General features: G+C 35.7%; 1 protein-coding gene and 1 non-coding gene across 2 annotated transcripts; one reads left to right on the forward strand and one right to left on the reverse strand.

Moving 5' to 3' along the window:
* Positions 4,826–4,898, reverse strand: TRNAK-UUU. The gene has a single exon. It is a non-coding gene; the product is annotated as a tRNA-Lys (tRNA).
* LOC109839630 (GTP cyclohydrolase 1) lies at positions 6,156–15,240 on the forward strand. The gene is made up of 2 exons (XM_020408133.1): positions 6,156–6,851; positions 13,741–15,240. Exons 1-2 carry the CDS (start codon positions 6,620–6,622, stop codon positions 14,904–14,906), a joined length of 1,398 nt encoding a protein of 465 aa, XP_020263722.1. The 5' UTR covers positions 6,156–6,619; the 3' UTR covers positions 14,907–15,240.

Genomic DNA, 25,700 nt, shown 5'->3' on the forward strand with positions numbered 1-25,700 from the left:
CAGAAATTTAGGGAAGTGAGATGAGTTAATTTAAAAATAATGAGAGATTGAGTGACCTATATATACAATTTCTTTAATTTTTTGCTAAAGAATAACTTAGGCATTCAGAAAAGCCTATTTGTCGTCAATTTGTCACTTTTTAGGTTAAATTATCGTCAGTGTCACTTTTTAGGCTAAAGTGGTAAAGGGGTGTGTCACTATTTAGGCCAAGCTGGTATTTTAACCGTATACAAATGCAAACTAGGAGAAATTATAAGGCACTTTAAATGTTAATTAGCAATAACCTTTGCATCTATTTAGATATCAGTCACTTAATCTTTCACATTTTAAATTAGTCATTCAAATCATTGAAATTGGCATTCAGTCCCCAGTTCTTATAAGTTACTTTAAAATTAGTCTTTGCAGTATGTACTGTGTGGATTGGAATGGACATCCCAATAAAATTAACTTTTTTACTTGGATTTAAATCCTATTTTTCATCACCTAAGGTATAAAAAAAATTTAAAAACTTTTGGAGGTGAAATTTTTTAACGGTATTTTGGTAACACTGGCCTTAAAGTATTATTTTGTCAAAGAAACAATTCATTTTTTCCTGACATGTTTATTTCTTGACTTGTTTGAATTAATAGTGAGTCCTAGAGTTTCTATAACTTTTCTCAGGAAAAAGTTGAGAGATTGGGGGAGGGGGGATATAAAGTTTATAAGACGACGTCAAGGTGTATTCGGCAAGTTTGAAAAGAATTTAGACTAGTTTTGAACTAGCTCTACTTGATTTAAGTTATTGCTAAATTAGACTTTGTTGAACTAGTTCAAACTTAAACTCAGTTTGGCTAATTTGTAAGCTAAACTTTATTTGAACTAGTTTTTTTTATATAAATCAAAGGAGAGTTGGTTTATTTCTAGTCTAGTTAGGTTGTGTTTGGTAACAAGTTAAAATTGGGCCAGGACTGAACCTTACCCAATTTTAACTTGTTTCTTGTTTGTTAATTTTTAGGCTAGAGCTGACCCAGTTTTTTTAGCCTAAATAGTGTCAATAAACTAGTTTTCTTTTGGACCAGGGAACGTCTGGTCCAAAAGAAAACTGGTTTAGTATAAAACTGGGTCAGGACTGGTCTTGGCCCAGTTTTGTTCACTGGGTCAGGACTGATCCCGATCCAATTTTGTTCACTTTGCCAAACACACCCTTATCTTGCACAAGTGGTTGGCAAAGTGGACCTCAAAAGAATTAGTTTTTTCCCCTCCTTTTCATTTGGCAAACAAGGGCTAAGCCCATAAACTTACTTAGTCTCCACTAAGTTTGAATTACTCAGTTTGCCATATAAACCCCGGGAGTTGGAGATGAGAAAGTAAAGGGAGTTTTTTTTCTGAGTGAAATGCTATTATATTTTTCTGAGTGATGAAGTTTGAGATGTTTTGGGATGTTCCTCTTCCCTAGAAAATCAAAACTTTTTCATGGCTGGCAATTAATAATAAATTGAATATCAAAGATAATGTTTTGAAAAAAGAGACGCAGAATGATGGGCTATGTGTTCTTTATAATAGTGATTACTAATCATATTTTTGTGAATTGTGCTTTTGTTAAGTCTATTTGGTATAATATTGAGTTTAGATTTCTGATTGATTCTCATTTTTTTTAGATCTATATATGATCCTTGACACCTGCAGATAGAAAATTGAACTGGGATTTGTTTGTAGGAGACCTTGTTTTGTCAGAGTGGCAAGAATGCAGTTTGAATTTAAAAGCTGCATTCGATTGATCTTCTGAGAAAATTAACTTTTTTATTAATTTCTAATGGGACGTCTACCCGCAGAATTTGAAGGCGTTTGCTACAAAAACGCCAAAAAAAGTTGAGTGGAGATGGGAGCTGATGGAGATGAAGCAAGATAAATGGCTGAAGATGGAGCTGAAAATAGAAAACTCTACTTTTTTTTATTTTATAGCCCAGTCCAACATGGTAATTATATGCTCATTATTATGGGTTTTTTTTTTGCTTAGAAACCACCTTGCCAATAGGGTGATTATATGGAAACCACCCTTCGTTTTGTAATTTATACATGAACCACATTTAAATTAGATTTTTGTTGCAATCAACCACCTCCTAATCAAATTTTCACTAAAAAAAGCTTAAAAAAAATTAAGCTCAAGGTACGTGAGTTGTATTCTAACAAGACCTAAATTGTATCATAATAAGACCTAAGTTGTATCCTAAAAAGACCTGAATACTAAAATGAGTCTTGTACATTGAGTGCGAGTTTTTTAAGAGTAATTTTTTATTTTAAGTGAAGAATATGATTGGCGGCGGTTGATTGCAACAAAAACCAACTTTAAAGGGTTCACTAAAAAACCAAAAATAAGCTAAAAAATATTTAAGTTCATGGTACGCGAGTTGTATCCTAATAAGACCTAAACATTAAAATAAGACGTGTACATTGAATGCGAGTTTTTAAGGGTAATTTTGGGTTTTAAGTGATACTTCAATTAATAATGATATTAAAGAGTAAGTTATTCTTAAGATTATTAGGCCATAGTTAAGTGTGCACATCACTATTTCTAGACAATATAATTTATATATACAAAAAAATTCAAACAATCTATATAGTGGTTAAAAATATTTTGACTTTAATGTACTATCTTTATAAATTATATTTAATGTGAACCCACCTAAGTTTGACTGTGGTCATCATAATTTTAATATGTTTGATTGATTGACTATATATGTATATAGATCATAAATTACTTTACTTTCTCACATGAGCTAATATTTGGCGCTTAATAATTTAAATTATTATTTTAAATTTAATATAAAGAGGAGTTCTAATAACATTTATTTATTTACCTACACTCAATTCTTATTTTTTGCTTGAGATTTATTCTATAGTTACGAGTATCAAATTAGTAACTAAAATAATAATTATTTATGCTTAAATTAGGATGATTGTAGTTGGTCACTCACTATGAAGTTTTCATAAAGATATACACCTTACTTTCTATAGCTATTTGAACTGCACATGTATATTTTATAAATTAGTAGTTAATTTGACATATTAAATTACTTTTCCTTTGAAGAAATTTCTTCTTTGACTTTTGGACTGTGTAATCACTATATCATCATTCTAGCGTAAAAAGAACCTCACTCTAAATGGTTTCAAGCCAATATTTGAGTTAAACTGAAGTATATATTGTTGCTACTATATGTATATATATTTTAAGAAAATAATGTTAATATTTTTAAAATAGAAGAAAATATTCTAACATTTTATATTAAAAAAACTAAATATAGCAAATTGAGTGATTAGCAAAAAATAACTTACATCAGAAAAACGTGAATAATAAGATAAAGAGAAAAGGTAATAACATTGCCAACAATAGTACAAATAGCAAACTACACTATAAAGTTAACCTATTTTGTGGAGACCACCTACTGGCTATAAGCATTGAGGTTTCCATATATATACTTTACCTACTGGCTATAAGCATTGAGGTTTCCATATATATACTTTATAATTTATTAAAAAGGGTCATATAATCTTATATAATAAAATTAGGTTTCCATATATATACTTTATAATTTATTAAAAAGGGTCATATAATCTTATATAATAAAATTGATTTAGTATTGAATAATAATATCGTTATAATAATATCGTTATCAGGAAAAATTCTTCATGAACCAATATGTTCTTTATGATATATAAGCTATGCACTCCAAATTCTTAGGTCTTTATAGAGCCAAAAAATTTTAAATACGAGCTTCTAACATGTTGTTCTCACAACAGCAAAATCCACTTAGCACTTGTGGATATTTCAGATGAGTTATATGTCTTATATACAATATAATTGCCATAGGCAAATAAGTTATAATGGTATTTTTTATTCACATCGTTTGGGGTAAGATTTGATAGGGACCTTGCGTTAAAGAAAAAAGAAATTTTTATATTTAGAGCTCATGGAGAAATATATCATAATCTCACTGCTCTAATTTCGCAAGAAAATAATTCTTCATACTTTCAGTTTTACTTCTATGGTATAGAGAATGAGCTATAAAATTAAATGAGAATATTTTATACTATAAATATGAGTGAAATCACAACTAAAGATTAACGTGAATATGAGTCAAACCACAACTACAAATTTTAACGGACATATTGCAAGTAAATTCATATACAAAATCCCTTTGTGAATTGAATGATCACCCATCTTTTGAATACTTCAAGATACTAATAAATAGAGATGTTGTACTAGATTAATGTGTTTATACCCATCTTTTGAATACTTCAAGATACTAATAAATAGAGATGTTGTACTAGATTAATGTGTTTATAACTCACAAATAGTAGATCTACTAATAAATAGAGATGTTGTACTAGATTAATGTGTTTATAACTCACAAATAGTAGATCACGTGGCCACGTTCTGGGTTGAAGGAAACAATGACAATTTTTTTTGAGAGAGAGATTATTGAGTTGATAATCAATCCCACAAAAAACTTTAATTTTTTTTACTCTATTTTTATTAATTTAAATAATTATGATATTTAACCACGTGCATTGCACGTGCATCACAACTAGTGCTTAAAAAAGTACTTGTAGCATAATCTTTCAAAGCTGATCTCTTTTACTGGGGAAAAGAATATATGGCTTTGACTTTTTTGAGCAATAAGATATAGATTCTCTCCACTAATGCAGCTAAAGAAAATTTTTTTTAAATGTAACTGGAGGGCATGTATTCTCTCAAAAAAAATTATGGCCAAACAAACTTAATAAGTCTAATCCATTTCATGCCAAATTGAAAAGTCTAGTAATAAAATAAAAAGGTGACTATATTCGCCGTCTGTGGGAATCGAACCCACGACCACACGGTTAAAAGCCGTGCGCTCTACCGGCTGAGCTAAGACGGCTAACGAGAACGTGGGGACAAAATTTTGAAAGGATTAATATCTATCGTTCCCATGAGGACAAAATCATGAAAGCACTAACCTCTATTGTTCACGAGAAATTGAGGACAAATCATGAGAGCACTAACATCTATTGTTCACGAGAATTTGAGGACAAATCATGAGAGCACTAACATCTTCTACCTACACCTTCCAACCTGTGATGACATTAACAAACATCTTTAGCAATGACTATCATCAAATGAGCATTATAATAAATAAATAAACAACATCAAATATTAATTAAAACAAATAATCACGCACTTGAACAAACATCAACCAAACGAAAAGGAATTACGAACAACATTTTTCCTACACCTTTCCTTTGCCTGTCAATTATCTACCAACCCCTACAAATGAAGTTATTCGTCAAAAGTAGTAACCCATAGATACAACGAAGGCCGTCCCTTTCGAATTAAGATCTTGTGTAATGGCCACACACACACACACACAAGTCGTATGTGATAAGTCAATGGGTCAAAAGATCTTCCATCACTTATATTCTTGCGGCCAACGTCAACTATCCTATCTGAGCAAAAGCAAGGATGAGCATAAAAGAGGGAATGAGGGATGTTAAAAAGGCATAATACTACTACAATCCTCAATATTCGCAATAATTTCTGGGTTTTTTTAAAAGGTTGGAATATAATATTATCAGAGCAATTCAGGTTCTCATCGTCCATATATGTAAAGCGAGTTTAGACAAAAATATCAGCACTCCCAGTGATGCTTTTTGGCCCGTGAAGGAGCCTCACATTTTGCCGGAATGTAGTAGAGATTGTTTGGCAACTCTGATCGTAACCAGGATAGGGGTGCTAATTAGTTAAGAGCTTAAAATGGGCGTGACAGATTGATCCATGATTGGATCAATTTTTCAGTTCAAAAAGAGACCCTTAGCTACAATATGTTTAGATCATCTCGCACCCCAGTTCAATCCTAATCTAGTTATGGTCTTAATCAGATCTGTGTGGAGTTGGCAAACACATTCTTGTTACGCCTCATTTGATACGCGTGAATCGAGTCAAATGAGAATAGAATGAACTGTTCACCCTCATATGCATGTTTGGATGCTATTAGAGGATGGAGCTCGAACGATAAAAGATGATTCGGGTAAGTAATAAGCAACCGGAACATAGTTGGAAGTCGTTTTAACTTTTTGATATCCACTTAAGCGGGTATGCTCATTCCTGGCCGACGCATGCTTGGCTCGGGTAAATGAGAAGCTAGAATTGACGTTCAATTCTCTCTCATTGTCGCGTAACGAACATACAAACGCAAAATTAGAACGCTCAACTTTCACCATAAAGGGTCAAACACAAAATTAGAGAAGATTTGAGGGGCTAACATCGAAAAATTCTTCTTTGGGAGGGGTGGGTAGCTAAAAGCCCATGGATCGGTTCCGAGTCCAACCTGCCGACCCCATTCGCCCGCCTACCCCCACCCGCTCTGGGGCCCCACCGGTCATCATCTTCGTTCTCGCCTCCTGCCCCCTCGCCCAACGCCTCCAAAAGGCCAGTTTTGCGGTAAAATACACCGCGGGTCCAATCTAATAATTATCCCACCATCTCTTTCGAATCTCATCCTCTCTCATATACACAGAAATCGAGCGCGTTGCAGATCTCGATAACCACAGACTTCCCCTACCCACTGTTCTCTGCTCTCTTCTAAAATCTTGCTCGAAACCAATGGGAGCTCTTGAGGACATCAGATTCGTGGAGGAGATGGCCCTCGAGCTCTCCGCTGACTGCGGATCCGATTCCGGGGCGGGTTCCGGATCCGAACCCGAACCCGAATCCAATAAGGAGATCGAGGAGGCAGTCAAGGTCTTGCTTCAGGGATTGGGGGAGGATCACGAGAGAGAGGGGATCAAGAGGACGCCGTTTCGCGTTGCCAAGGCCTTCAGAGATGGAACCAAAGGTAAAGTTTGGTGCTTTTTGCGGAAATAGGATCTGTGTATCTCTCAAAACCTCATCTTCTTGGATTTTGAATGGTTGATTGATGTGGATGTTTCGCTTTAATCGCATTTTGTTTCTTTTTGTAGTCAATTAACTAATCATTGACACTGCTTTCTCATTGTTTTGTAGCGTTAGGGCTCTGCTTGAGTTGTTGTCTCAGGTTGGATTTGCTTGTTTACACCAGCTTTATATTTATATCTTGTTAATGTGCCTTCTGATGGGGAAAAAAAAGGGTTTTAGGCAAAACAGCGTTTTCTTTGTCTTCTGGATTTTCCGTTTTTATAAAATGACTTTTTTTCTTGTTTTTTTTAATATAATGATATGATATAGTTGGTCTACACTCGAAGATTCTGTATGCTTGCTATACATGGTATTATCATAGGGTAATGTTAGCCATGCTATAAATTCCATGCTACTTTTGTACATAAGAAGCAAAGGTTCGGGGTCTTTTACAGTGAACTACTGTAAAAGATTATGAGTCATGGTGGATCCCTCGCTTTTGTTTGTTGTAGCATAGAAGTATATGAGATTGTAGACCATCTCTGTTCTTTAATCATTCAATGACCACGTAAATTTATTAAGCAAGATTAATCTTTACAATTTTCCCCAGCCCAATCGCCTTCCGTGATTACCTTGCATGACTAACTGCATTATCCAACTTTCAACATTTATGCACAAAGAAAGCCCTTTTATACACAACTCTCACCTTTCGCATGGGTATACTTAATACTGATGAAATTAGCATTGCTTAAGAGAGACAATTTCTTTCCTTAAAAATAGGTTTGTCTTGTAATGTTAGGTGCTAGTTAGGTTTGCAACTTAGCATGATCATGATGTAAACATGCAACCTTACCAATTATAGTCGTATCTTGAGCTTGTACCAAAGTTTTTAAGCACTTTGTATATCTTTTATGACGCGGCTACACATCATAGATTCTTATTATCGTAGGTGAGAAATAAATTCTCACAGAATGTAAAAAAGTAAAGCATTAGTTTGTTTTTTTTAACAATATTGGCGTTTTTAGTATGGTACCTGATGGCTGATGCTTTGGGATCGTTTTATTCTGTTTGCAAATTAAAAAAAGACTGGTCACCTCTTGACTTGCTGTAAATTATAGATTTCCAGCTACCTGATAGAAACCTACGAGTTTTATGATAGCTGTATTTGAACCAGGAATAAATATTCTCATAGTAGATCCAGGAATAAATACTATCGTTGTAGATTAACTTCATTCTAGATATACCTACTTATTTTGGTTATTCTCTACTATGTTTATCGGCACATGATTAACATGCTTGTGCACTTTACATGTTTCAAATGGATCTCCCATTCTCTTCGGAAGATATCTGTTACTACTGACTTTATCACTAAAAGCTTGGATCTATTTTTTTAGCTTTTGGTTTAATGATTCTCCATTTACGTACCTAATTCAAACGTTGTATTATTTGAGCGGATAGATGTGGTGAATTTATGAACTATATACAAGATTATAACATTACAACTCAACAGTAGCTCTGTCCAGAAGTCTGTTTTTCATATCTCTTATACAACAACAACAAAGCCGTTATCCCAAATGTTTGGGGTCAACTACATGAATCCTATTCTTCCATTCTATTTTATTATGAGACATCTTCTCCGTTAAGTTAAACATAATCATATCATTCTTAATGGCTTTCAACCAAATTCTTTTATGTCTACCTCTAAATCTCCTAACCCTATTAACAATTATACTATCACCTTTTCTAACCAGTGCACTAAGACGTCTCCGTTGTACATGACCAAATCATCTTAGTCTCTCTCATTTTATCCTCAGTAGGAGCAACATCTAATTTACTATGGATGCACTCATTTTTTATACTATCTTTTAGTGTATATCCACACGATCATCACAACATTCTCATTTATGCTACTCATTTTTAGCATGTGCTATTTTTTAATTGCTAACACTTTGACCCGTAAAGCATTGTTGGTCTTGTAACAGTCCTATAAAGTTTTCCTTTTAGTTTTATTGGTATTCTACGATCACATAAGACTCCGGAAGCACTCCTCTATTTGAACCATCCCGATTTGATTTGATGGACAAGATCATCCTCAATCTCACAATCATGCCGAATGATTGATCCTAAATAGCGAAAATGATTACTTTGAAATATTTCTTGATCATCAATATGTACTATAGACTCTTTTTTTCCTAGTTTTACTAAAAATGCGCTTCATGTATTCTATTTTTGTTCTATTAATTCTAAAACATTTAGATTCAAAAATTTGTCTCCACCTTTCTACTTTAGAAATTATACCTCTTGTAGTTTCGTCAACTAACATTATATTATCCGCAAATAACATATACCATGGGATTTTATTCTGGATGTGCCTAGTAAGTTGGTCAATAACTAATGTAAAAAGATAAGGATTTAAGGCTGACTCTTGGTGTAAATCTATTGTAATAGGAAACATTTTAGTCTCTCCTTCATTAGTTCTTACTCTAGTTATTACTCTATCATACATATCTTTAATATATATATATATATATAATATATATATATATATATATATTAGATTCATGTTTCTTTTCTAAAACTCACCACATTACATCTTTAGACACTCTATCATAAGCTTTTTTAGATCAATGAAAATCATATGTAGATCCTTTCTCTTCTGTCTATATCAACCATCTCAAAATATGTATAGGTTTCATAGTTGACCTTCCGAGTATAAACCTAAATTGATTTTTCTGATACACTTGTCTTCTTTCTTAGTCTTGGCTCAATTACTCTCTCCCAAAGTTTATATTATGACTCATGAGTTTTATACCATGATAACTTGAGCAACTTTGTATACCTCTTATGAGAATGAGAGTCAATTTTATGTCTTTACATATTGAAAATTGGTCCTGGAAATTAATTGCCATATTTTCTTACCATTAAATAATGTTTAGAGATCTAGAATATATTTTTTGAAGAAATTTCTTTGTTGATGTCCTTGCTCCGACTTATCCAGAAAATTCCTTTCGTCAAATTAGAGGCTAATATAGTAGGATTGAACATTTAGTTGCAAGCTAATTTACCATTTATCCTGGCCTGCATAGTTCATTCAATTCTTCTCTGAGTCTTTGAGGACCTGTATTTTGTCTCCTTTAATGCAAGTATGTTTCGATTAGGTGATTATGCAAACGTGAGAGCATTTAAAAAACTGTTGCAAGTAAAAAATTTACTTTAAACTGAGTAATCAGGCAATTGAAAACTCGTTCTCTTTCTACATAAGGTACTGGATTTACATTATCTGTTCCATTATGTTCTGATAGATAGCATCTATAATTTGTGGGTTTCCAATTACTGGAAATTCTTATTCCATGATTTTGACAAAGAGGTTGTACTATGTGAAGGACATACCGTCAGTTCATCCACGAAATGACAACGGTTGAATTCAAGGGGATCAAGCATCTCTCAGTTACGATACCAGGTCACATTAATTGGTCATGCAGACCCCTTTGTCCATGTTCATGTCAGTCTTCTAATTAAGAATCACGATACATATATAATAAAGTTAAGTCCTTTATTATGAAAAGCTCTTCTGCCCTTAAAGAATTAAGAAACAAGAATATCACAAGAAGACATGATATTAATCTTCTTAACTGTCAACTTAGCAGATCTTGTTTCCCTCTCAAATTATCCAAAGTTTCAAGGCATATGCAAGTGGTACACACACATGAACGGATATACTTCTTGGTGACATTAGAAAAGGAAAGCAATCATTAACAAGAAGGAATATTGAAGATTTTAAAGCAGTTACTAAAGTTAAGAAGAGAGTTGATGGTTTCATGTCAGTTATTCGTGAAATGTTTGTAGTTTGCGAAGTGTAAATCTGTCACCATCTAAATGACACGAGTAAAAATGCTATGAAATTGACTCAATTAGCAAACATTGAAAAAAAAATAAAAATAAAAACTGTTGATGTGGCCTAGATGCAGTACTGTCACTCTTGAAGAAGATACAGAACTTGGTACTAGGAATTAGAAAATCACCTTACCTTTTTGAGTAGCAAATCATTAACTGCATCTTCAATAGTTTTGGGGTGTGTTTGGCTGAGATGAGTTGTGCGTATTTGGAAGAGATGATTTCTAATAGGATTTTGTTGACATGACATCAAATCCCAATCACTTCCCCTAACAAACTTCCCTCAAAACAAAGCTGAGGATTTTGGACCCAACAAAATCCTAGGACCTACAATTTTTATGGAATCTTGAGAATTCCATGGAAACAAACAACCCAATAACATTAGGATATACACGAAGGGGCTGTTTTTTCTGTGGAATTCTCAAGATTTTATGGAAAAAACATGTTGCACATTAAGGATTAGGTTCAAAATACTGGCCCAATTTTTTTTTTCGTTTTGTTTTGCGCCTTGTGTATAGAGGATTCAGATTGGCATTTGTTGTCATGTTGGCAACATCCTATGTGAGAAATCCTATTTTCTGGAGATCTTGGGGAGAAAGTAGGAAGTGCCCCCCCTCCCCCCCCTTCAACTTTCATTCAAAATATTTGGAAAAGGTTAGGATTTTGTAGAAAATTGACGTGGTATCCAAAACTTGCTGGTATCATCCGATCAACACCTAAATAGATAGAGAGAATTAGTGAAGAGAATGAAAATTGGAAGTGTAAGTAGTCAGTTGCCAAATTAAAGGATTTTGAAGATATTGCCATGCAGTAGTTGGCCAGAGCACATGAGTATCCTACTCTTGTGTAAGATATAGACATATAGTATAAGGTTCTGATATTCAAAAGACATTTTAACATCAAAGTACGGATTCACTTGTGGATGTAATGAGGTTCTTATTGGATAAGCTTAGGACTTAGGAGTTAGGACTGCAGGAGTGGGATAAGGTTTACAAAGAACATGTTTGCTTTTCTGCATTTTATAAAGTAAAAGAAGATGTCCATAGGATCAAAGCAGCATGTTAGAAAATGGAGAAGTACTTCTAGGGTACTATTGAAATTGAAATGGAAAAAATAGGAGACGACTATACTACATGACTGTACTACACGACATGTTTTATAAGAGGGGTTTTAGATATTAGTCCTTTAAATCATATGTATTTTGATATTAGTCCCTCAAATCTTCATATTGTAATACTAGCCCCTCAAATCTTCATATTTTGATATTAGTCTCTCAAATAGTACTAATATGTTAATTAGTCGATGTGATTACTTGGGGTTATAAATGCAAGATAATATTTTGCTTTCTTTACCCATGAGCATTAGTGGATAGTTATGCTCCTCATCTAACAAAACTCAAAACCCACAACTTACTAACCCGAACCCATTAAGAAACCCATTTCACCCATCTTCTCTCCCCAAAGGTAAAATTGCAGTGAACCCATAAAAATCAGGGGTTCTTTCCATTAAAATCAACGTTGGGTGCGCTAACTAAATGGGTGGGGGATATTCAGGTAATTAATCACCTAGGATTAGCCTAAACCTAACTAGGCATGTTTATGAACAGTGAAATTAACAGAGAGACTAATATCAAACATGTTAATGCTCTTTGAGGGACTAATATCAAAATATAAAGATTTGAGGGACTTATATCAACTTTTTTATGATTTAAAGGACTAATATTGAAAAAACCCTTTATGGAAATCTAGAAACATGTCCGGAAAATGATTGTAGCTAAGTGAGATTGTTGAGATGGATGATTTGCAAATATTCTAAAATACACAATTAGAATGTCATAGATTCATAGGAATCTGGAAGTTGCTTCAGTTAAGGATGAGGGAGAGTTAGTTGGAATGGTTTGATGTGCAAAAATGATCCCATGGATTGAGTCAGCAAAGGGTCAATAATTGTTGACTTGACAGAGAAATGGTTCTTGTAAGAGCTATATGTAGGAAGCGGACGACGAACCTGACCTAGAGATTTGGAATGAAAGGTTATTCCCGCAATCTTTAACATTGAACTTCTCCTGTGTGGAGGAAATGAAGTGAAAGAGATGGGTTGCCATGGTACAGAAGGTCCTAGTAGTTAAAGCCTTAAACCTTAAATCAAAGGTTATAATGAATTGCTGGCACTGATTTTTTTTACCACAACATTTATCTTCTTGAAGTTTAGATCCTGCTCAACGGACTAAGTTATTCGTGTCAGTCAACTATTCTAGATTTGCTTTTAGATTTTAATGTATCTAATTTTTTTATATATGTTAGTCCAGCTACCGAGTTGAAGCAAAACTCAGTTCAGTATGTCAGTTGTATATCTAATGACTGACATTGTGGAAGAGTGTGTTTTTTTGATAAATTGGGCGTCTCTTAGTTTTTATCACGTGTTTCGGTTCTTGGTCTTCTATGATTAAAGTTCACATTCCGGAACAAATGATATATCTATTTGGCATATTTGACACTCTTGCTAGTTGAGTCCATTTAGTCACATCTTCACTAAATGGGATCAATTGTCAGTTTAGAAGAGATTTGGATTAGGGATGAGTGCTCCTAGGTCTCCTACAAATGGTATATGAGCCAACCAAATATTCTCAGTTGCAAGCAAGCTGCACAGGTGTTGAAACTGGCATTGCAGTGTTCGTCCGAGAGCAGTCTTGTACAAAGCCAAGAGGTGATGCCGGGATTGCAGTGTTCGATCGGGACTAGCCTAGCAAAACTCGTAGATGTAGGGACTGTATTCACAAGAACATAAGCTAAGTGTATTTTAGTAATCTTGAGACCAAAGTGCAAGACCCTTTACGATTTGAGGAACGCATGAGCAATTTTAATGATTTGAGGGACAAATATGAAATTATTGGAGATTGAGGGGCTATTATATAAAACACCCTAAAATATTACTGATAGACTTTTATGTGCTTTCAGGTTATGGTCAGAAAGTGAAAGACATTGTAGAAGGTGCATTATTCCCTGAAGCAGGTTTAGAAAACACTGCTGGCTATGCCGGAGGAACTGGCGGGTTAGTGGTCGTTCGAGACATCAATCTCTTCTCCTTCTGCGAATCCTGCTTGCTGCCCTTCAGCATCCAATGCCACATCGGTTACATTCCAGCGGGACATCGAGTTGTGGGACTAAGCAAACTCTCAAGAGTAGCCGATGTCTTTGCTAAGAGACTCCAAGATCCACAAAGACTGGCTAACGAAATTTGCTCAGCTCTACAAACCAGCATAAAACCTGCTGGTGTTTCTGTTGTCCTTCAGTGTTGGCACATTCAATTCCCCGAAACACAAAAGAACAATCTTGATCCAAAGCACCCTTCTGAGTTTGAAATGCAAGGTTGGGTTCAATCTTCGGTGTGTTCAAGCTCCGGTGTTCTTGAAAATGAAGGCAATTCCTTTCGGGATGATTTCTTATCTCTCCTCAAATTTAGAGGTATAAATGTTGATTCAGGTTCTTCTCTTGAGTACTGGTGTCCATCGAGGTCCTTGAAAATGTCCAAGTCAGGTGTTACCCAATCTGCTATGATTTCGGCAGTTGCCTCTATTCTTCAATCTCTTGGTGAAGATCCGATGAGGCAAGAGCTCTTGGGTACCCCCTACCGTTATGTGCATTGGCTAATGAATTTTAAGAAGTCAATATTGGAGCCTAAATTGAATGGTTTGAGTCTTCGTAGTATTAATTCACCTAAGAGGATAGGTGGGATTCATTCAGAGTTAAACTTGCCCTTTTGTTCTCAATGTGAGCATCATCTCCTTCCATTTTATGGTGTGGTGCATGTTGGTTACTATTGTGAGAAAGAGGAGGAAGTGATTGAGAGATCTTATATACATTCTATTGTTCATTTCTATGGATGCAAGCTTCAAGTTCAAGAGAGACTCACGAAGCAAATTGCTGAAACTATATATTCTGTTGTTGGTAGAGGAGTGATTGTAGTTGTGGAAGCTAATCATATCTGTATGATTTCGAGAGGGATCGAGAAGATTGGGAGTAGTACAGCGACAATTGCTGTTATGGGAGAGTTTGCAAGTGACCGTGGATCAAAGGCTTTATTTCTTGATAATATCTCAAAGAGTACTGCTTCATGGGGGTGAAGTCTTCATTCCTTTGTATTTTCTTCAATTTTTGATGCACTCATTATTCATAATCCCTTTATGCCCCTTAGTTTAAGGGTAAAGATGTCGACCTCTCATCACTTGAGTGGAATTTTGTATTTTTCCTGGGATTCACTTACTGGTTTAACAATCCATGAAGGAGAATCATGAAGATGTTTCATTCGCTACTGTGGTCCCTGCACATACGGAATCCTACAATCCAAACAGGTGTAAGCTTTTATAAATTTGATCGACATAATTTTTTGTTATTCCTCATTGTACAAGCATATCTTATAATTTTGCTAGTGATAAAAATGTATTTTCATATTCTATATTGCGACAAAGTATTCATGTATTTGAGTTTATAGTTTTTAATATTTTTCACGCATCGTAGCAACCTATTTAGGATTAAATGATGATCTGGTCATGTACAACATGCACCGATTAGAAAAAGCGATAAGATTAGAGTCCATTGTATATAAAAGATATAATGCCGAGATGCTAAACTGGGGACAAATGAAGTCAAACAGAGTAAACTGATGGATGTCAAGTGCAAAAAACTAAGTGAATAACTCTGTTGGGATGTCTTAAATGAGTTTGATGTTATTGGGAGCCAGGGCATAGGGTTTGTGTTAAAGAACATTTCATGTTTTGGCTACCAACTTGTGGTCAACTGGTTTTTGTCAATGTTGGCTTATGTTTTTAGCTAAGATTTTTGGTGTATTGGTGGGTCCATCAGGAACTTAATCTTATTCCTTAGCATTCTCTTATGATGACTGTTTGCTCCTGACTTCTGTCACTTGCTTACTGGAGGCTAATGCTTGCTTCTTAATTGATTTATGGGGTGTGGAGTTACCATTAATCTTTGAGCAAATGCACTAGAAAGTTAATATGTTAATTGCAGATAGACCCCCTGTGCTATCGCCTGGATGCAGATAGAACCCCTGTATTTCTACTGTTGCTGCTAGACCTCATGTATTATCGCCTACTGCGGATAGACCTCTGAGTTATTTTTTTTAAATAACTCTTTTACCCTAAGGAGGTCTATTCGTCAAAAAAAATATTCTCTTTTCTTAGAGAGTAAAAAAATAAAGTTCACTTACATGTCCATCGAAGTATAAGGCGTTTATTCGCAACTGGGCAATAGTAAGGGGGGTTATCTGCAACTAGCCCCAAGTATAATTTCCGTAAACATTTTATTGCGGAAGAATGCATATGAAAAAAAAAAATCAGCATTTTATCACCGTTTCCCATTCAAGCAGGATAGCTTTGGTGGATCCTAATTTTCCAAACCTTTTCTGAATACTTGTTGTTTTTCTTCTTTGGTTCAATTACACAAGTCACTTCTTTTTATGCAATAAAAATTTCTGAATTGTTTGTTCCTGTTATTAGGCAGAGGTAACTAGTGAACATAGGTGGGGAGAGGCAAATTTTTTTTTGCTTCAAGGGTTTGTCATATAACGTTGACTAACTATATAGAAATGATAATGATCTTTTTTTTTCTTTTTTTTTTCTTTTTTCTTTTCCCACTTTCTTTTTTTTATTTTTTTAGCAAAATAGTAAAATATTACACATGTGATGATGACAAGCTGGTAACAAGCTGCGTCGCTAATCCTTTCTGAATTGCAAAATTCAACCTACGAAACACGTACTCAGTGGACCCAACCTACGCCACATTCTTTTCCCACTTCTTTGCTGCATTTGGGATCTTTTACAATTCAATCCCAATCTTTCATTGGTACCAATAAGTCTGGCTTCAGCCGGTGTTGATACCAACCTCGATGTTTATTCTCTGTTTTGTAAGAGATGAGAGTGCATCAAGCCACACTAGCAGATGAATTTGCAAGATGAATGCAAAAACAATTGATAATAAGTGGAGTATGCTCGTTGCTTTAGGCTAATTTTATTGTTAATATTTTTTCTATTTTTTTGTCTATAAATATAAATTGCAGAAATAGTTATCGTTAACTTGTTCTCAGTTTTCCTACTGAAAAATATCATGTACTCTTTAAATTAATGAAAATCACCAGAACTTTACAAAAACGTCATTATCTTCGTTAGCTTGGTCCTTAATGAACATATCAATAGACTTCTTTTTTTGTGGGTTGGCATACCAATTGACTACATGTTAATTTTTAGATAGAATCTTCTTTAATGTGTTTTTTTTACATGTGTTACTACATTTTAACTTTTAGAAAGAAAAGTAAAATATAAACCAGTGTGTTAATATTGTGAGGGAGTATTCTAGGAGTTACAAAAGTCATTCCAATTTAATATAGTCTCATAGTTTCTGCAACTTAATGCGAGGAAATGGAGAAAATCGCGATAATCTTATGCAACTTAGCTAGTGAAGATATCATGAAAGATTAGAGTTCCAAGGAAATTGCTAGATACCAAGATTGTGCTCAACCTCTTTCTTACCTTGTGTTCATGTCTTTCACAATTTTTAAAATTGATGAGAACGGATCCGACACTTTTCTCTCTCGTAGTGTAGTAATAGTAGTGTGGTCTTCACTGTTCTTCACAAGAAGGAATTTTTATATTATAATCTCAAAAATTAGAATTGTATTTACTTACCATTCAAACTTCCCTAATTGCTCATATGCGCATCGAAAGAAACTAAAATCATTTTTATACCTCCAAAAAGTATTCAAGTTGTAACAATATTCATGATCGTACTTGTTCACCTTTAAGTTAAATGAGGATAATATTTCTTGAAATTATCATATAAATGATGAAAGCAAAATTTGTGATTTTGATAAACATATGTCCTAGATAAGGAACACTCAATACGAAAAGAGTGTGTTAAAAGACAATGTAATTCGAAATGGGGGAGATTTAGAAATTGTGATGATGCATACAAACTCCTACTATTCTAAATACTTGAATAATTCAAGAGTTAGGTAACAACTTTTGTATATCATTTAACTATAAACCAAAGGCAATATTGTTTAACAAAAAACAAAAAAAAAAGCATGATTAATGTTGTTGAGGATGTACATTTTATTTTATGATAGAAAAATACGCAAAAATCTTTTTTTAGAAAGTACATATATGCATAAATAAGTACCAAGAACATGTGAAAGATAAAATCTCTTAATATTTAGCTTTATATTTCACATATTTTTCTTTCCTTTCAATTAGAACCCATCACCTCCAAATTCATTCATTTAGATCCTCTACATATTTGTTTCCTCATAAACTAGGTTTCTATTTTAAGAAGTGAGCTATATATTTACATTCTCTCATAGAGAAAATTTAATTCCCCAAGCAACATTCTAAAGCTAATGGCTCCCAAACGCTTAGTTCTCGCAGTTATCCTAATTTCCTTCTCCCTCACTTTATCAATGTCCGGTAAGCATCTGGTCATTAAAGGCTACGTTGCCAAATTGGCATTTTTAGTAGAACTTTTTTTCCAATGACATTTTTCTTTCACTTGCGATATTATGGAATTAATATCAAAATTAACACCAATTTAATTATTTTTCCTACTACTAAATATATCAATCTAAATCTAACACTCACCATATCCCCATGTATTGCACCATTTCCTAATTTGCACTCAAAGAAAAAATCACAACCACCAACTAGATAATCAATGATTATGACTACGTAGTGGTCCCTCCACTACTTTTTAGATGGTGGAGAGGATCCAAATCCGTTCTCATATAGGACTCTAAATCTCTAATCTATTTTTTTATATTACCTGCAAATCTTAATATTTGTATGTTACACCTTTAAATCCATTAACCAAAGATGTTTAAAATAACAGCCCCATATTTGTAATTTACACCCCAAAATCCATTAAGTTGTTTCAAATATCACCCCATTTTGAACAACTACGAAGATTTGGGGATGCCATTTAAAAAAAAGGATAAAATATAAACAACCCCCTCTAGGATGTTAAGTACACGTGATTATAATCCTCAACTACTTTTATAGCACTTAATACACTTGATTCACATTTTTGAGAAGGATGCATATAAACCCTTATTCCTCGTTAATCTAGAGGTGTTAGCTACCGGTAAAATAACTAAGGCATGATAAATGCGAGTGCAGACTTAGATGAGGCGAATTAATTGCAATGCTCATAACTTTTATGAAGATTTGAGCTCCTAATATAAAATAGGACATAATTTTAGGGTATACTATGAGAAAGGAAAATGAATTAAGGACCCAAAATATGGGACCAAGGGAGGGGACAAGTCATGTGTCATCTCCTTATTGCATAATGAGTTGGCATGACCAACTCATTACATAATGAGTTGACATGACCAACTTATTATGCAATAGGGAGGGGACACCTCACCTGTCCCCTCCATTGGTTTCATATTTTGGGTCCCCGTAGCAGCACTCTATGAGAAAATCCAAATTTCATTTTTGCATTGAATACGTTTCTCATTTTGTGTACCTTTTGTGTCTGTAGGGTTGGTTGCATATGGGCGTCGTGATGATGGTCATTGTCATTACATTGACCAACGTTGCACCGTGAATAATAAGACCGTGTGCCAAGATGCATGCGCAAATGCGGGTTATTTTCGGTTTGGCGGGTTGTGCGTACCCGACCCGGTTGCGGGTTCCATATGTTGTTGCATTATTGATTAGCCCTGAAATTGTTTGGTGGTAAAATCATTGTTGAATGAATAACGTTATGGAGATCTTCATCTATACGTATTTTTAATAAAAAGATCTGTTCTTTTTCCCTATAATTTTGAATCCCACCCCCCCTAATAAAAAGATCTGTTCTTTTTCCCTATAATTTTGAATCCCCCCCCCCTTTTGTTTCTATTGTTTTTGGATGGGAAGTAATATTTTTCTAAGTCATGGACTTATCGCGTGAAAGAAATGTAGTTATCATACGAGGCATCCCTTTTTAATATAGCTGAAAATAAAATTAAAATTTTGATTTTTTAAGGTAGTTATCTTACGAGCCATCCCTTTTAAATATAGCTGAAAATAATAATTAAAAATTTCTAAATGATATAATTTTTTGCATATAGATTAGGTGGTGTGCAAATTACGATGGATGACGCCGATCATCATATATAACTTAGTTACACACACCTGTAGAAATACACATTTGTCGATCTATATTGTAATGTAAATCGTGTTTATCTGTTTCAGTCAGATGGCAATATATTAATGTTACTTCAAAATCTGTAATTTTTTTGAACTCAAGATTTTTGACCAATTTTATTTATTTCGAGCAAATGACAGTTAACTAGTGTACTTTAAAATTTGTAATTTTTATGGGCTATAATTCAAAAAAATTTCCATTTTAATTTGTTTCAAATCAATTGCGATTATGTTTTCTTTCCTAAACTTCATCATTTTCATGGACTATAATTGACAGCTATGTTATTATTCATATGTTTTGAGCTCATGTCAAATAATTCACTGTTTTCATGAATTGTAACCCACAATTTCTTTCATTTTCATATGTTTCGACCCAACAATAATTAATTGACATATTCCAAATGTACTATTTTATGGGCTATATCCCATGGATTTTGTGTGTTTTGGTCGGTTTGGCCAACGCTAACTAGCCTCACTTTCCTCAAACTTCACCATTTTTATATGTTATAAGCAAATGTTTTTCCCATTTTCATCTAATTCGACCCATCAATAATTAATTAGCATGTTAAAAGTTTGCACTTATTATGGGATATAATAACACATATTTTTTGTGCATTTTGGTCTTTTGGACACAATGGTAAATAAAAATTTTAATTTTGAAAATTCACTATTTTCATGTGTTATAACCCAAAATTTTGTGCATTTTTATTTGTTTCGACTCAGTGGCAATTATTTCGTGTATTTCAATATTCACATTTTTTATGGGCTTGACCAATGATTTTTTTCCATTTTTATCTATTTTAGCGATGAAGAAATGGCGAGAGAGTGCAGGAAAACAGCTGAAGAATCAGCCAGACAGACTGGCGGTCGACTGTCACGGTCGGCCGCGAACGTGCACAAAGGCCACTAGGAATCGGAGCTGAAGGCGGTCGACCGCAAGGACCTTGTAGGTGATTTTTGGTCTCGGGATGAGATTTGGTCGACCGCGCCATGATTGTAATCAATTCTTCTCTCGGGTTTTGGTTCGGTTGACCGCCACGGTCGACGGCGATACCTGCGCGGTCGACCGTCGCGGTCGATCGCAGACTGTTTTTGGGCTAGGCTTTGGATTTTAACCCGGTTCGCTTCTGAGTTGATATATAACCCTAAACCTGATTAATTAGGGTTAAGCAAGGACGATTTTGAGCAGTCTTTTAGAGATGATTGCTGCATCCAATTGTGGGAGATTTGTAAGAGATATAGAGCTTTGTTTTAAGGTTTGATCGGTGAGATTTGTAACTCTATTTGTATTCTCTTGATTTCTAATAGTGAGAACTCCCCCCTCCTTGCCCCGTGGACGTAGGCAACTTACCGAACCACGTTAAACTCGGAGTTCTTGCTGTGATTATGATTTGCTTATTGGTTGTGATTTATCTCGAGTTATTGTTCGTGTCACCTCGAAGCTTCCGCCACGCACAACAATTGGTATTAGAGCCTCAGGCTTGTTTGGAGAATTCAGTGAAGATTCCTATCTGAAAAGTTTCTGCTGGATGGTGATCGGTCGACCGGGCCGGTCGACCGGAATTGATCGCGGTCGGCCGGGCCGGTCGACCGACGAAGCGGATATCAGTTTTTCAGGTTTTCGACCCGGTTCGTTTTGTAAGTTCTATATATACCTAAAACTGTTTGTTTAGGATAGAGGTTGGACGAATTTGAGCAGCCAGAGAGAGAGAATCATTGCATCCAATTGGGAGAGAGCTTTGAGAGATTTAGAGTTTTGTTTTAGGGTTTGGTCTGAGAGATTTGTAACCCTATTTGTATTCTCTTGATTTCTAGTAGAAAGAACTCCCCCCTCCTTGCCCCGTGGACGTAGGCAACTTGCCGAACCACGTAAATTGTGTGTTCTTGCTGTGATTGTGGTTTGCATATTGTTTGTGGTTTAGTTCTAGTTATTGTTCGTGTTGCCCTAGAAAGCTTCCGCCGCGCACAACAATTGGTATCAGAGCTAGATCGACAACATGGGAGATGCAAGCACGTCAGGTTCGTCTCTAACAAAGGCGATACAGAGTCTGAGCATCAATAACACGAAGATTGATGTTCCGAAGTTCGATGGCAAGATCAATTTTGGATTGTGGAGGTGTCAGGTGATGGATGCTTTGGATGCACAGAATTTGGAGGAGACTCTTGAGTTAAAAGAGAAACCCGCTGAGTTGGAGGATAAGGTTTGGAGAAAGATGAACAGTAGAGCTTGTGGTGTTATTAGGTCATGCTTGACGCCGGATCTTATTTATGATGTAATGAACGAGACGTTGGCGAAGAAGATGTGAGAAACACTCAATGAGAAGTATCTTACGAAGAATATTGAGAATCGGCTTCACTTGAAGAAGAGGTTTTACCAGTTCAAAATAAAGAAGGGAGTTTCCATCATACTTTCAGATATGGCCAATGTGGACATCATAGTTGAGGATGAAGACAAGGCAATGTTACTTTTGTGTTCGTTGCCCGAGGATGATTATAGTACATTTGTTCTAACTATGATTAATGGAAGAACTACAGTTAGCTTTAAGGAGGTGACCTCAGCTTTGGTAAATTATGAGTTGAGGAAGAGTGATGGTGAAACCTTCGAGAAGGCATCGGAAGATGCATTAGCTGGTCGAGGCTGTGATCCAAACCGCCGCCAGTTCAACCGCTCTAAGTCAAAGAATAGGAGTGCCTATAAGAGTGTTGGTAGAAATCAATGTCGGTATTATAAAGAAGAAGGATATTGGAAGATTGACTGTGCAAAGTGGAAAGAAAAACCCGGGAAGAACAAAGGGAAAGCTGCACAGGCTTCAGAAGTAAATGTTGCAAAAGCTATTGGTGAGCATTCAGATTCAGATTCTTCGGTCTATTCGTGCCCTGCACTACCGTCGGTTTGCTATACGGATTCCACGGAGTGGATGATGGATTCGGAAGCTACATATCACATCTGTCCTAAGAGGGAGTGGTTCTCTAGATTTGAGGAGCTAAAAAGAGGGGATGCCGTGCTTAAGGGTAATAATCACATATACCTTATTGGTGGTATTGGTGCAGTCCGGATTAGGATGCATGACGGTGTAATGAGGGAGTTGAAGGAAGTGAGGTTCGTGCCGCAGTTGACGAAGAACATAATTTCTCTTGGGACTTTGGAGGCAGCAGGATATCGAGTGATCTTAGAGGATGCTATAGTGATGATCACGAAGGGCTATATGATGGTGATGCAAGGTGTCAGAGAAAACAATCTATACTACTTGAAGGTAAGATAGTTACAGGAGGTCTGACAGTTCTATCACTACAGAGGAGGATACTACCACTTTATGGCACATGAGACTTGAACACACATGTGATAAGTCCTTACAGTCATTGGAGAAACAGGGGCTGTTGAAAGGTGCTAAGACCTGCAAGATGGAGCTGTGTGAGCATTGTGTACTTAAAAAGAAGACTAGAGTGAAGTTTGGCACCGCTGTTCACAATACCCGAGGTACATTGGATTATATTCACATAGATGTTTGGGGTCTTTCCAAAAACACATGTCTTAGTGTGGCCAACTATTTTGTCACTTTCATTGATGACTATTCCAGGAGGAATTGGGTTTATCCTATGAAGCATAAACATCAGGTCCTGGATATTTTTGTGTAGTGAAAAAAGAAAGTGGAGCTGCAGACAGGTAAAAAGGTGAAGACTCTACGTTCAGATAACGGTGGAGAGTACAAGAGTGATCCGTTCCTGTAGTTTTACTGGGATCACGGTATTAGAAGACACTTCACAGTTCGAGAGACACCGTAACAGAATGTGATGATTGAGAGATTGAACCGTACATTGCTGGAGAATGTATGATGTATGATGATGCAGGGTGGATTGCCTAGATCTTTTTGGGCCGAGGTGTTGGTTTATGCGAGCCATCTCTAGCCAAGTAGATAGAGAATACAATGGATTATGAGACTCAAGAACATGGTCATATTCAGGGGTCCATTGCAGCAGATAGACCAATGAGAGTAATTCGTCGCCCAGCTAGGTATAATGATGTTATGGTCGCATATGCATTATCAGTGGAGATCGTTGATGATATGGTTCTTTCCACATTCAGGGAGACAGATCTTAGCCCCGATTCGATCAGGTGGAGTGAAGCTATGGAGGAGGAGATGTGGTCTCTTCAGAAGAACGACACTTGGACACTTGTACATCTACCTAAGGGTAAAAAAGCTATAGGTTGCAAGTGGGTATATGAGAAGAAGGAGGGATCTTCTATTGGAGACATTTGTTTCAAAGCCAGATTGATTACCAAGGGATATGCACAGCTTGAGGGCATTGACTACAACGAGATATTTTCACCCGTTGTGAAGCATTTGTCGATATGGATTTTATTAGCGTTAGTGGCACAGTTGGATTTAGATTTGGCCCAGATGGATGTAAAGACAGCCTTTCTGCATAGTGATTTAGATGAGGAGATCTATATAACACAACCATTGGGATTCAATGCTGCAGGAAATGAAGACTTGGTTTGTAAGCTAAAGAAGTCTCTTTATGGTTTGAAGCAATCGCCGAGATAGTGGTATAAGAGATTCAACAGCTTTATGATTGACTATGGGTACACGAGGAGCCCATATGACCTATGTGTTTATATGCACAAGCTACAAGATAGTGAGCACATATATTTTCTTTTATATGTTGACGATATGCTTATTGTCATCCGAGTTCAAGATGAAGGATCTTGGAAAGGCAAAGAAGATTTTGGGTATGAAGATCGAGAGAGATAGGGTGAAAGGGAGTTTAAAGCTTACACAGAAGAGCTATTTGAAGAAGATGTTGAAGAAATTTAGCTTTGATGGTAATGCAAAACCAGTTAGTACACCATTGGCTCCCCACTTCAAGCTTTTAGCGTTGATGTCACCTGTTTCAGTTGAGGACATAGATTATATGTTAAAGGTCTCATATGCCAGTGTAGTAGGTTGCTTGATGTATGCGATTGTGTGTACGAGGCTAGATTTATCACAGGCTGTAAGCATGATATCGAGATACATGCATGACCCTGGGAAGGGTCATTGGGAGACCGTGAAGTGGATTCTACTGTATGTTTAAGGCATCGTTGATGTTGGTTTAGTATTACAGAAGGATGAGAAGAATGGGCAGGATTGTATTGGTTACATAGATTCAGATTATGCTGGAGATCTTGACAAGCGCCGGTCTACTTCATGTTAGGCTTTTACATTGGCAGGTGCACCTGTATGTTGGCGATGTACACTTCAGTCCATAGTGGCTCTCTCTACTATAGAGGTGGAGTATATAGCGGTGACTAAAGCTGTGAAGGAGGCTTTATGGTTGCGTGGATTATTGGAGGACTTGGGGATTGCACAGGAGACCATTCAGGTATATTATGATAGCATGTTAGCTATCTATTTGGCGAAGAACCAGGTTTATCATGCGCGCACGAAGCACATCGATGTCAGATTCCACTTTGTTCGTGATGCTTTGGATGATGGAGACGTCATATTGGAGAAGGTCCACACGAATGATAACCCTACAGATATGCTGACCAAAGTTGTTTTAGAAGTAGAATTTGGTCATTGTTTAAAGCTTTTGAACATTCTTCAGTGTTGAGGCCTTTGGAGGCCATTTGGATAAAATACGTTCGGCTTGATTCCTTGGATAAAAGGATACGTATGCAGTCTTTCAGATGCAGCCGGGTTGATTTGTTGATTCAGATGGGGGGGGGGGGGGGTG

This window comes from Asparagus officinalis, chromosome 4 (genome assembly GCF_001876935.1).
Source record: "Asparagus officinalis chromosome 4, Aspof.V1, whole genome shotgun sequence".
Lineage (NCBI taxonomy): Eukaryota > Viridiplantae > Streptophyta > Magnoliopsida > Asparagales > Asparagaceae > Asparagus > Asparagus officinalis.